Source organism: Colius striatus, chromosome 6 (assembly GCF_028858725.1).
Source record: "Colius striatus isolate bColStr4 chromosome 6, bColStr4.1.hap1, whole genome shotgun sequence".
Classification (NCBI taxonomy): domain Eukaryota; kingdom Metazoa; phylum Chordata; class Aves; order Coliiformes; family Coliidae; genus Colius; species Colius striatus.
The window spans coordinates 36429509-36442475 of NC_084764.1; the positions used below are offsets into that span (position 1 = coordinate 36429509).

General features: G+C 45.4%; 1 protein-coding gene across 1 annotated transcript in view; it reads left to right on the plus strand.

Annotated features, from left to right (window-relative positions):
• Positions 1 to 538: 538 nt before the first annotated feature.
• Positions 539 to 12967, plus strand: part of TMEM260 (transmembrane protein 260) — a 34018-nt gene continuing 21589 nt past the window's right edge. The window contains exons 1-3 of the mRNA XM_061998254.1: positions 539 to 692; positions 5811 to 5842; positions 6597 to 6748. Of these exons, the coding sequence (XP_061854238.1) occupies positions 539 to 692; positions 5811 to 5842; positions 6597 to 6748 (338 nt within the window). The remainder of the gene's footprint in view (positions 693 to 5810; positions 5843 to 6596; positions 6749 to 12967) is intronic.

Genomic DNA, 12967 nt, shown 5'->3' on the forward strand with positions numbered 1-12967 from the left:
AATACATCTCGGGTTCCAGCCCATGCTCCGTGGGCACCCAGCCACTGTCAGCTCTCCTGCCGGCCCTGGTCGGGCCCTGGGTGCTGCCGGCCCACGGCCAAGCCGGGGCAGCCGGAGCCCGCGAGGGCTGCACCCGCTGAGGGGACGGCCCCGGGCAGGCGGGGCGTGCGCTGTCCCCGCCCCGCCTCGCCCCCCCGCCGCTCCGCCGTGGTTCCGCCCCTATCCCCCCCTCGCGCGGTGACCCCGCCCTGCCGCCCTCTCCGAGCGGAGCGCTTCCCCGCCCTCTCCGGCTGTACCAACTCCGCTCGGCGGGAGGGGGGGAAGAAAAGGGAGAGAGGCCACGCTGATTCGCCCCATTGGGCCCCCGGCTTTCCCTGTTCCCTATCTGAGCGCCTGTGATGATGTGCGCTCCCGAGAGGCTGCCCGCGGGGACAGGCAGACGGGCGGGGCGGGGCTGCTCCCCCCACGGGGCGGTAGAGTGGCACGGACCGCCCGCCCTGCGCAGCCGAACCCGGAAGTGGCGGTCGCGGCGGCGCACATGGGCGCTGGGGCTGGGCCGGGCGCCGGCACCGACTCCGGCACCGGGAGCGGGGCTGGCGCGGGTGCGGGCGCTGCCGCCGGGGCGCTGGGCGCCGCCGTGGCGGCTCTCTACACGGCCACGCTGCCGCCCGCCCTGCCCGGCGGGGATGCGGGTAACGTACCCAGCGCCGCCAGCCCGCCCGGGAGCCGGGGAGGGGCGGCGGGACACCCCGCGGGGCCGGGGCGTGGGGCCGCCCCGCTGGGAGCTGGCACCGTCGGGACCCTCGCTCCGTGGGGGTTGATGCTGCGCGGTCACCCTTCGCGAGGGGTGTGAGCCTTTAGGGGCTGCTGCATCGCAGTCACCATATAGGGATGCTGATCGTATAGGGGCTGGTGCATCCCTGTCGCCCCGTAGGGTTGCTCACTCCATAGGGGCTGGTTCATTACTGTCACCCCATAGAGACACTGTCTCCCCATAGCATTGCACCCCCCAGTGTTACTCATCCCAGAAGGTTGCACCCCCTCCCATAGGCACTGCTGCATCACGGTTGCTCCGTGCTGTGCTCACCCCATTGGAGTTGCTGCATTTGAACCTCCCCATAGGGGCACTCGCCCCGTAGGCTGGTGCATCATGGACACCCTGTATCGGAGTGTGCAGCCGTCAGGGCTCGGACGTTGCTGTCCATCCCACTCCCGGGGTGCTTGTACCCCTGAACATGGTGGAGTCACCCCTTGGAACCCTCTGGCTACTTGGGTTTGAGCTGATCCTCTCCCCCACCCTGTTTGCTTCATAGCAAATAGTTTGCCTCTGACTGAGCCTTTTGGTGAAGGATTTAGTCAGGGGCCCTAGGGACAACTGGTGACATCAGAAGGCAGATGTGCCATCCAGCCAGATGTGGGATGATCTTAAAAATATTTTCCAGCCTAAAGGATTCCATGGTTGGGGTTTAGGCTGTTGCATTTTCTGACAGCAGTGAAACCTCTGGATGTGCCTGGGTAGAAGCGAACCTCGCAGACAGTGACAGTCTGATGTTTTGTGTTTGGTGCTACTGATCCCACCTGGCTGGACAAAATCCTCCTGTGTGGTCTTTCTGCAGTTTTGCTGATTTAAGCTGTTCTTGCTTAAAAAATACCTTGTGTTTGCAGCATGGGTGCAGCTGTGACTTTAGGATGTGAAGATCTGAATTTTCTAGGGAATGCTTTGATTTTCTTTTGGTTTTTTTGATGGAGTAGGTATCCCACATGTTTTACTTCTTTCATATTTCAGAACAGCACTGAATCTGTTTAGCCCTGTGCCTCTTGGCTGTTGCTGGTTTCAGATCCAAGCAGTGCATAAAATTCCATATAAATAAATGGGCTTTAGTGGATGCATATATTTTACAGCTTCAGTATGCACAGAGAGAGAGAGATACACGCTTGAATTACAACTCTGTAAAATTTATTGTTAGTTTTTGTTTGGAGTTATGGGAAAAAGAGTACTACTTGGTGAAAGCAGGATGGTTTTGTCTAGCTATGTCAGCATGTATTCAGCGTAGCTCTTCACACACAGATGTAAAGTTGAGCAGTGATTCAAGTGAGAGTTATTTGATTTAAAGGTGTCAGGATGGAGGTGTGTTTTCATTACACCAAACTTGGCCTGGTTAGCTGGCTCTCAGAGATGCAGCCTTGTGTGATCTGTTTTCCCATCTTTGGATTAGAAGGACCCAGTTAGGGCCATATTAAAAGAATTTCTTTAAAAATCCCTTCTCCACAGAGCTTTCGTCCCACTGTCTGGATGAGACATGCAAGTGCATCCTTGCTAGGCTGGCTGATGTGCACCCTGATGGCTTCTGATGGCTTTTGCATCTGCTCCTGAGTTTGTAAAAGGGCTGGCTGTGCTCCTTCTACTTGTATCAGCTCATATATGGCAATCAATATATTTACAGTTATTACTGTTTTGTCTTTTAAAGTACTCTGATGGAAACGTTTATCTATGACTGCATGCCTGTGCTCCCAGCTGTTTGCCTGAAGCCTTGGGAACCTGGTTTTCAGTTGTACTTGAGCTTGGGTTTTGCCTCTGGGTTGCAAGCAAGCATAGCACCCTTTACAAAGTGGGATGCAGGTTTTCCTGACGCTGGGATTTGTTCCTTTCTTGATGTGAATTATCCCAGTAGACACAGTGAGTAGCGAAGCTGCACCATCCCTGGGTTATCGTGATTATCTCATTTTGGAGACAGGAGAGGGATTGCTCTTTCCCTAATGTCTGAAGGCATCCTGGTTTGTCCTAGCACAGCAGCTGCATGTATAGAAATGCACAGATGTATGTGCAGTGCGATTCACTCCTCTAATAGCTCTTGTCAGAGGTATCAAAGATGCTAATGAGGTGCATGCTGCAAACGGGCATAGCAGAGAGATTCTGTGGGACTGTATGCTTTAACAGACTTCCAGCAACCTGCTTTGGAGGGAATTATATTAGAGGAAATCTCTTGGCACAGTATTCCCATGACTTCACTCCCCATGTCCACTTGTTTTGGGGTTGGGTTGGCGTTTTTTTGTTTGCATTTTCTTTGAAACTGTTGCCTGAGTTAAATGTATTTATTAGAGTTCAACAGAGATGGGCTCATTCCAACACGTTGCATTAAGACTTTTTTTGGGAGGGGGTGGTATTCCTCTGGTTTCCTGTGGCCTGAGCAGTTGAGTCACCTGGAATGCACAGCTCCACTCAAGGCAATTAACTTGCCTGTGCCTGAGCATGGAGCTCAAACTTGTGTCATCAAAAGCACTGAAGCTACTTGTGTGAGTAAAGCACTGCTTAGGGATTTACGGTATCTACTTTCAGGCAGGGAGTCTATTGCATTTTTCTTTTTTAAGCTATCTGTATATTTTTAATTGTTCCTGAAGTTTGCAGTAATCCAAAAATGTCAAAGGCAATAGGTATTTTCATTGGCAGCTTTCTTGGGTTACTTAGAGTTATAATAAAGAAATGAGAGAATGAATCCAAATTCAGAAACATCCACAGATGTTAGAACAGCTTAAAAAGGGATCAAATAAACTCAAGTTTAAAGAAAAAAAACAACCCAAACTCAGACTTTCTCTCTGACGTCTCAGACATCAACTCCCAACCTTGCTGAGGATAAATCAGTTTTCAGGCAGTGTTGGGCCTGTTGCCCAAGCACCTTTGTTGGGGAATCAAAGCAGATGGTCAGAAACATGTTTACACCAAGATTATGTGGGAATAAACTCTTTACATTTGAGCTGGTGTCTGAAAAGGGCTGCAGATTGTTTTCTCTCACAAGAAATATGTTCAAATCAAGTTTGAAAATGCTGTAGTTTTGCCCATTTCTCTGTGGATTTTTTTTACCATTTAATAATAATGCTCTGCACTTGCATAGCTCAGATCTTCACTTACATAGCCCATGGAAGCTGTAAGTGATTCCCAGCAGGGAGTGAGATGGAGAATGAACCATGTCTGATGTAGTGGGTGTTAGGTACTCCCTTTGTTGTTCTGGTGGAAGTCAGTGGGTCTGCAGCCTGGGAGCTTATTTTTGCCATTTTTAGTTTGTTTGGGTTTTTTTTTTTCCCTTTAATTCTTATGAGGCCAGGTTGTGCTGTTGGCTTTCAAAGCTTGGCAATGGCATCCACCAGTATTTTACCATTTTTCCTCAGCTTTCTGGTTGGTGTGTGTCTGTATTGCTTTGGGGTTATTCTTGGCTGTGATATGAGCCACTGTCACAACAACATGCACAAACTTCATCTCAAGCCATATGAGATACCGTGTCCCAAAAGGACTTTAGTGAAGGTGAAGCCATGACTAGCTCAGGAGCACCATCCTCACCATATGATAGGTGATAGGCATCCACCATCAGCTGCTGTGCAGACCAGCATGTGCTGGCACTCCAGGGAACCCCTGCAATGCCAAATTTAGGGATTTCCTTTATGAACATCATCTTTTGCTGCGTGCAGGGGGATGGATTGCTTCCCAGCCTTGCCACACCAGTAAAGGGCTTGGGATGAATGATTTTCTCATTGTATCTGCTTTTTCAGGACCATCTTGCAATAGGTTGAAAGAAAGAGAGCAGTAATGAAAATAGCTGGTGTTTGCAAGTGTAGTAAAATCTACACCTGAGAGGCTTTTGTGGAGAAAGCTGCAGGGCCATCCCCTGGGCATGGTGTGGGGTGATGGCAGTAATGTTACAGCAGTTGCCAACAGCATTAGCAGGTTGACTTTCATCTTCCTTTTAAAATACAGTGTTTACTTTAATGTTGAGGTTTAAAGGTGCTCTATATTGGATGGTGAGGATGTGATAACTTGCAGAAATTTAAGTTATTATTAATTTAGCATTTAAAGCCAACAGCACCCTTTGTTTTGCATCATCACCATCTAAGGATGGGACAAAGCTACCGTGACCTTGGCACTTGCAAGTTTAACAGAGCCAGTAAGATGAGGCTCTGCAAAACTGGATCACCAAATTTGAGGGAAAGAAGGAAATCTGGCTGTAATTTTTAATGGTATCACCCCTTGGTTATGCCCTTCATCCCCAAATGTAGTCATGCCTTTGAATATATTTCATATACACAGTTCAGGAACATTGCAAAATGCTTCGGTGCCAAGTGCTCTGAAAACGTCAAGTATTATTGTTATGCTCATATGGGTCTTCTTGAGGCAGGTATTTGTCCTAATGTAAAAATCCAAATGAAATGCAGAATGGAAATGGGTGTTTCTAAGAGGGGTGGTTGCTGGATGCAGCCTCTGCTGACAGATAGAAGAGTTACTTGTGAAGCAGATGCTGCAAGAATTGCATATTGCATGGAGGGAGAGCAGCGTTCCCAAATACGTGGCTGCAGATCTGCAGGATGGATGATTTATGTTCTCGCTCCTTAAAACTGTATAGCTTTGGCTGTTGGGTTTTCTTAATGAGAAACAAGTGGGTTGTTTAAGAGAGACAATGCAGCTTAAGCATTGCAAACTGTAGTGCTTGAAAGTTACTGAGTTGATTGGCTTTAAATTAAAAACGCTCACGCACAGATGTCTGCATTTTGAGTATCTGGGGCCATCCTTTACCCGAGCCTACCTATACTTTCACTTATCTGTTCATAAAAGTGTCGCGAAAACATACAAAAGATATTTTGTGCAATGACATCAGAGGGAGAAAATATTCTTAGAAAATTTCATGCTGTTAAATCTCTACAGATTTACAGTTTTATCCAGTCAAATTAATGCAAAACCCCAATGCAAGCATTTGGATTTTGAAAACTTTGGAGGAGTGTCATTTCCTAATAGTAATTATTGGTTTTACATTATTTTTTCACAGGGGAGCTGATCACAGCCGCATATGAGCTTGGAGTAAGTATTAGTTTTATTGTTTAATCAATGCTCTCATTAACAGTTTTAGGAATTAAGGAAGTTTAATTAAGCATGGAGTAAAGTAGATTAATTTATTTTCAAACCACAGTTTTTACCAACTTATAAGTACAGCACGCGACAATTTACTTCAAGTTTTAAATCCAATTAAACTAAATTATAAAGCAAAGGCTTTACTGTATATACAGTAGCTGGCTTATTATCAACCCAAATTTTGTATAAGCTGGGGAGAATAAAATAAATCGGGTTAACAATTTTAATAAGTTTTATTATTTAATAAACTTTATTATGGTGCATGATCCCTTTAGGCAAGACCTTAGGACTGTCAGCGTGGTGGTAATCCGATAGCAGTGTGGTCTTTCAACTTGCTAACCAATAAAATAGTTGAGAAGCTGCTTTTTTTTTTTTCCTTTTGGAGCAAAAGAAAAAAAAACCCAACACAACAGTCTTTTGAATGACCCTAATATACTGTGAACCCAAACAAGGAGCCCTGTAAGACACGCTAATGAAACGTGGCACCTCCTTTTCTCACCGCCTCATTATGATGGGCGAGGCGTGGAGCCAAATCCACTAAGGAAAAATATTTGTGGAGTTCAGATTGATAGGAAAGGACGGGTCGGGGAGAGGCGTCGCTCGGAGACCCCCCGGCTCCTGCTGCCGGACCCCGGCGTGCCGCTCATCTTTTCCATTTCCTACAGTTTCACCCTTTTTCAACCCCGTATCGATCTGTCCGTAGGTCGCCCACCCTCCTGGCTACCCCCTGTTCACGCTGCTGGCCAAACTGGCGACGGGGCTGCTGCCCCTCGGCTCCCCTGCCTACCGAGTCAATCTCCTCTGCGGCTTGTTGGGAGCAGCTGCCGCCTCTTTGCTTTTTTACACGGTTTTCAGGTAAAGTCCTTGGGGGTGTTTTCTCGTTGGTGTGATATTGGCTGGGCGCTTCCCCGGCTGCTCGGGACGTTTTGAAGGCTTCCTCTGTTCCACTCTGGCCTTCGGACTAGCGTTTCCCCCCACCCCGTCCCTTTCCAGCTGTAATTAGTTCCTCTGATTAACCTAACAGTGCTTTAATCTGAATTTGACCTTCTTTCCTGCACAAAAGGTCCCCCTCCCCCCCTTTTTTTTTGCCCCCTCTCTTCGTTCTTTCTGTTAAATAATAATAATAGTAATAATAAAAAGTGCACCCTTTCCCTTACGCAGGCGTGACAGGTTGTTCAGGCTCATTATCACAAATCACCGCTCGGTTTAACTAACCAGAACTAATGAAGTTTGTCGTTCTCGAAAGATGCAGATGGTCTGTTTAAATTAACAGGATGAGCTTCACCTTTTCGGGGAAACCGTGAACTTGGTTTAATCGCAGCTGCCGGCAGAGGCGAATGGGCAGTTGCCTGCCGGTGGTACCCAAGAGCCGGGGTGAGCATCGGTGCTGACCGCTTGCTTCCCCCGGCGGAGGTGCCGGGGAGGGAGGGACCGACCGACCCACCCGGAGCCCATCAGTTTTTCTCCGGACCTTGGGAGAAAAGGGAACAATCGGAATGTGCACGTGGTTGGGGGGGGGGAGGGGAGTGTTAACCCCGCTGGTCTTTGATGTGCAAGTTCTGACTGCTCTTAACCTCAGCCTGACCCATATTTGAGAGGATTATCGCAACCCTTACAAACAATTTCTGATGTTCTTTTTGCAGGGAAAATAGGGCAGGTTTTGAGGCTGCAAACAGTGAAATCTCGAAATTATATCGAGTCACTTTGGGATAAGATGGGCTGCTTCCTTACCGAGATTGTTTTGACAAAAGCCCTTTTCTCCAACCCGTTTCCAGAGCTGCATCAATTCCTCAGAAAAACCTTCCCAGAGAGTGAGAGCAACCTAAAAGTATCAACAGGAATAAATAGGGGAGTAGTCTGATCCTGCACAGCCCGAGAGCCCTGAGCTCATTCAAAGTTTGGTCACTGGGGTGTCCAAGTGCATCTTCCTCTGCCGAAGAGCAGTTGCTTTTTGCACATCACCTTTCACGTAGCAGTGCATTAGCTCCAAAGCACACCTACTGGAATTGCTCAAGTCTTTCCTAAATATTTCTACAGGCTTTTAAACTGATTGCTTTCACTGTTGGGTAATATATGTAATTAAGTCGGCATTCTTTAATTTAATATCCTGTATTTTGCAGCGTATTTGGGGAGCTGGAAGCGGTGCTGCCCTCCCGTGCACAGTGTCAGGCGCAGCGTCAGAGCACAACTTGGTTTTATTATATGAAAAACTCCTGCAAGGAGTTGCTAAAGGTTTTGAATATGAGGTTCTGATTTTATTTAATTTTTGTTTAACTATAATTATTCCCATTATTGCAGTTACTGTGAAGATCTGCTCCACGTTTTTAGTTATAATGCCAGTGAGACTGTTACTTACGTGCCCATTACATTCACGTGAATTGATGCCGTCGTCGCTTTAGAGAAATGAGAACACAGGAGAGAAATGACAGGCTAAATTTGGGAATTGGTTTTGCACTTCTAGAGGTTTAATTTTTTTATTGTTGTTTAGTTGGATTTGAGAAGTGTTGCTTCTCTTGCACGGGAGAATGGAAAACCTGGGACTGAGAAACGATAGAAACTATTAGGACTCACAGAAAATTGTTTTATGTATACAAGTCCCTGACAGGATCAATTATTCAGCCCATCATCGATTGATTTTTGTCTCAAATTAATTGGAAGCTATTGTGGGTCAGTTTTATTTCCAGATTAACAATGTTAGATTTTTCCTTGTAAGCCCCTTGAAACTGATTCATTTTTACAACATTCATTTAACAAAAAAAAAAAAGTTTCTTCTTTCTATTGCCATCTTTTTAAACAAACAAAACAAATCTTCCAGAAGGTGTTTACTGGCACTGTCTGTGTGAACAGACAGTGCTCCTCTGTACTCAAAAAGACTCTATAAACCAGTATCTCAAATCCCCCCACATTTTTGTGTTTTAATTAAAATGGAGCTGTTTGGGGTGACCCCCGTGAGGTACCGGAGGAAAAACGAACACCCGCTCCTCCTGCTGCCTGAAATGTGGATGTTAATATGAAAATATGTAGATGTTAGGAATACAAATAATTGATGAAGTACACATCCTTCGGGAGCAACACGGTTCAAGTGGCAAATCTCTCTCCTCAAACAATAGCCACCCTTCAGCAGGGAGGAAGCCATCTCTATGGTAATGGGGCTGATGCTGCCCTATTGATCGAGTGGAAGAAGACATTAGACAATGACAGTTGAGTTGTTACAATTTCATTTGTCGTCTGACCTGAACTTAACCTCTAAAACCTTTCTTTTCTGCCTGCCAGACGGGCAGTGTTGCTGTTTACCCTCGTGGGGTTTTTCTCTGCCTCACAGCATCCCCATACAGTAAATCGTTCCCCTTTTTTTTTCTTCACCTTGACACTTTTTGTTCAAGAAGCAGCATTTTCCCAAGTTTATTCCTGGGCAGGTCGGGACAATTTCCTTTGCTGCTTAAGGAAAGAGCCGTGGTTCCCTCCGTGGCTGAGTGGTGTTTGGGATGTTACGGTGTGGGCGGGATTAGGATCGAATTTATTCCTTAAACAGATTTCTCTTCTGCTAGGTGATGGGCTGATGAAATGCTTCATTATGAAGCAGCCCCAGCATCTTGTTTGTATATTATATATTATATTGTTCATTTCATAATGATGGGTTTTTTTAAAACCGGGATTGTGCTGCTTAAAACAAACTTGTGTCGAACTGCATTGGTGCAAAAAGCCCTTTTGTCAATAATCCAGACTATCGCCGAGCGAACGCTTTACTCCTTTCAATTAGTCCTCAAATATGTTGGGGTTTTTTTTTGCTTCACTCCGCACAGTCTTAACAAATTGCTTGTAATTATCATAAAATAGCATTTACAAAGAATTTTCTCGAGATGCTTGTAGTGGAGGCAAATAATTCGTCTTTGCTTTGGAAGAAGGGGGAGCTGCTTTATGTTTTTAGGACACAGCAAGTGCGGCTCTAGGATTGTTTCTTTAAACAACTGTAGGGTTTTGTTTTACTGTGGGAGGCAAAGCATAGCAAGTTTACAAAGTAAACCAATTATCTTCTTATAATATGATTGCCAAAGTGTTGTTTTCTGCACAGACGACTCATTCTTTGCGTGCTCTGTTGCAAGGAGAAACAGAATACTTTGCTTTCAGTGCATCTCTTTTTTTTTTTGGTGTATACCTTTCATAGCTTGGCTGTTTTGCTGTATCTAAATACTCAAAGCTAATTTATTGCAGGGGCAGCAGCAGAGTAGAAGATGTCATTGCCCAAATACTTCTAGTAAGTTTTTGCCAGCTTTATTCTGTCTGAGATGCACACAGGTTTTTGAAAAGGGGGGAAGATGTTGCCTTAGATTGAGCAGTTCATGTCTCTTCAGTTGGCTGTTCTGGGTATTATGTTAAGTTTTGGACTAATTTTTTAATATATGTATATATGTGTGTGTCTGTGTGTGTATATAGTAAAAGATATATATTTATATATATTTTTATGTATATAGATATTCTTCCTCCCTAAAACTTCCAAGCAACACACTGTGAATGTATATGAAAACTGGAGCCAACTCTTCTCCCACTACCAACAAAAAGAAGCGTTAGGCATGTTGTATAACGAACTTGTTAGAATGGTTTGATCATTTTGAAATCATCAAAATGTTCTGATGATAGCACTTGACCATTCTGGTGGCACTGAGGTTTCTTCTCCCAGTGCGGTGTGTCCTAGAGCTCTTGTGGGAAGGTCCCTGAGAAGGAGCAGGTGTGTTGAAGCACCAGGAGGATGGGTCATCTTCATGGTCCTCCCCAGAAAGGCCTCATGGCTGATACTCCTCTGAGACTTAACTGGTGCTGGGAAAAGTTATCTGCTGCCTACAACGGATGGGGAAATACTTTGTGTCCTTCCCTTTACTGGAGCAGGAGTCATCCCCAAATAGTTTGACTTCCTCTTTTGGAACGTGATTTGGGGAAGATGGAAGGAGGAGAGAGGAGTGCTCCCACCTAGTGTGCCAGTGCCTGCTCGACTGTCGTGAGAAGTTAAAACATTGGGCTCTTGGGAAGGAGGAATCTCCTTACAGAGTGTGTTTGGATTTTTCCAGATTACAGATTATCGTAGATTATTGCCACTGTAGCACAGCGTGAAGATCTCAACTGTTTCAAAGCAGCAACCCTTAGTGACGAGTAGTTACAAAGTTTTGGGAGGAGAGAAGAAAGGAAGGTTCTCAAATACTAATTTGCTTTTATAAGAAAATCTACCATGATCTTTGACTAATTGATGATATATATATTTATTTTCCCCCTTGTTAAAAAAGCACTGAGTTCAGTCTGTTAGAAGACGTTACCAAATCTGTTCATTTGCATTTTGCTCTAAAGTAGGCACATTAGGCTGCAATAACTCTGCTTCGTTTTGAAGCGGGGAGGGGGGGTGAAAAAGCAGGGCAAAAAACTCTCTCTTTTTTTTTTTTTAAAGACTGAAGAGTCTTTTCTGACAGCTAGTCAGAGTTAGAATTAGTTCAAGGAAATGTTAATAATGCACTGCCTGGCTTAATCCCTTTGATATCACCAGGTATCCTCCTGTTCATGGGTTAATTGCTTTAAAAGCAGAGGCAATATTCTGAGCGGTGGGCCGCTTCACCTTTTCACAGCTGTTACCATTGAGTGACAACTAAATCCCATGTGTAAGATGAGGAAGAGCTCAATCTCCAATTGGGAGAAAATTTATGTAAACCGCAATCCCTTCAGAATGTGCGGAAGTCACAGACTTTCTTGATTTACTCTGCTTTTCCCAGAAAGCTCCATTGTTCCCTTCCCTAAGTCCCATCAACCCTTTGTAGCAGAATATCACAGCGGCGGCAGATAGCTTGAAATATATAAATGCTATCATAGCTCTGATTAATAGCGGCGCTTATGAGTCAAGTCTGATAACGGAGCAGCTCTCCACTCAATTTCAGATACCGCTAATGGAATCTGTCTCCTGCAATTGTAATGTGAGAAGGGCTAATTTGCCATGGAGCTTGGAGCTGTCACCAGCCGGGGATTGGGGGGTCAGATGGGAGCTGCCAGGTTTTTGCCCTGCAGCTTGTATCTCTCGCTTTGAATAGCGCAGCCCCCTGCCTGCCAGGGAGCTGATAGGCCGCCGGGGGGTTTATGCCACTCTGTACAATAGTGAAGGGCTGCATGGGCTGACTTGGTAATTGTGAAGCCAGCTCATTTTTATTTTATTTTATATTTTATTCTATTTTTTTCTCTCCCCCCCCTTTCTCTTTTTTTTCCCCTTCTGCGGCTGCATAATTTCTAATAAGGGGTTTTAACAAATGTCAGATTAGGAAAAGTTTTTGCAATTACAAAAAAAATAGGGGAAAAAAAATGAAAGAAAAACTTATAAAACATTTAAATAGCTCAACTCGGATCCTACCCAGGGTTGGGGTTTTTGGCTGCTGGAAGCAGGCACCGATTATTACGGACGCCTAGGATAAAGGCATACCTATTTTCTAAGGATTGTGAATCAAATAATGGGTCTAACTAATCTAACCTTTCTGCTTGCAAAGACACTGAGTGAGTTATTCTCATTTTTAATGGCTGGAAGCACAGTTTTTACAACTCATTCTTTAGAAAGTTATGAGTACAGGATGACGTTTACTAAAGCAGCGCAGCCGTGGATGTATTTTGTGGGTCAGTTGTGAGTTGTTCCACTCATTGAACTGCTCTGGAATAACTTGGCATGGAGGAGTTGAGTTTAATTACTGAACTTTCTTGGGAAGAGGCTGCTGCAGCCAGGCTCCACTCTGGCATGATGGTGGGCATCTGGGAACGTATGAGATTTGAGGTTGGGAAGTCCTGTTCCTCACTCCTGTGTCAAGCCCTTGCAGGGAGCTCTTTCTGTCCTCAGTGTTTATCATGAGTCCCTACTGCCATCCTGGGAAACCTCAGCACAGGGGCAGTTTGATCCTCCCAGCCAGAGGAGCCAAGGTGACATGGCCCCAGGACACAAGGAGTGTTGTCCAAGATGCCTTCTCCATGTGCTGGTGACATTCACAAGCCTGTACTTAGCAAGGGGACAGGCAGAGATTCAATATTATTCTGTGGAAGTGATGTCCTTACTAGCCACAT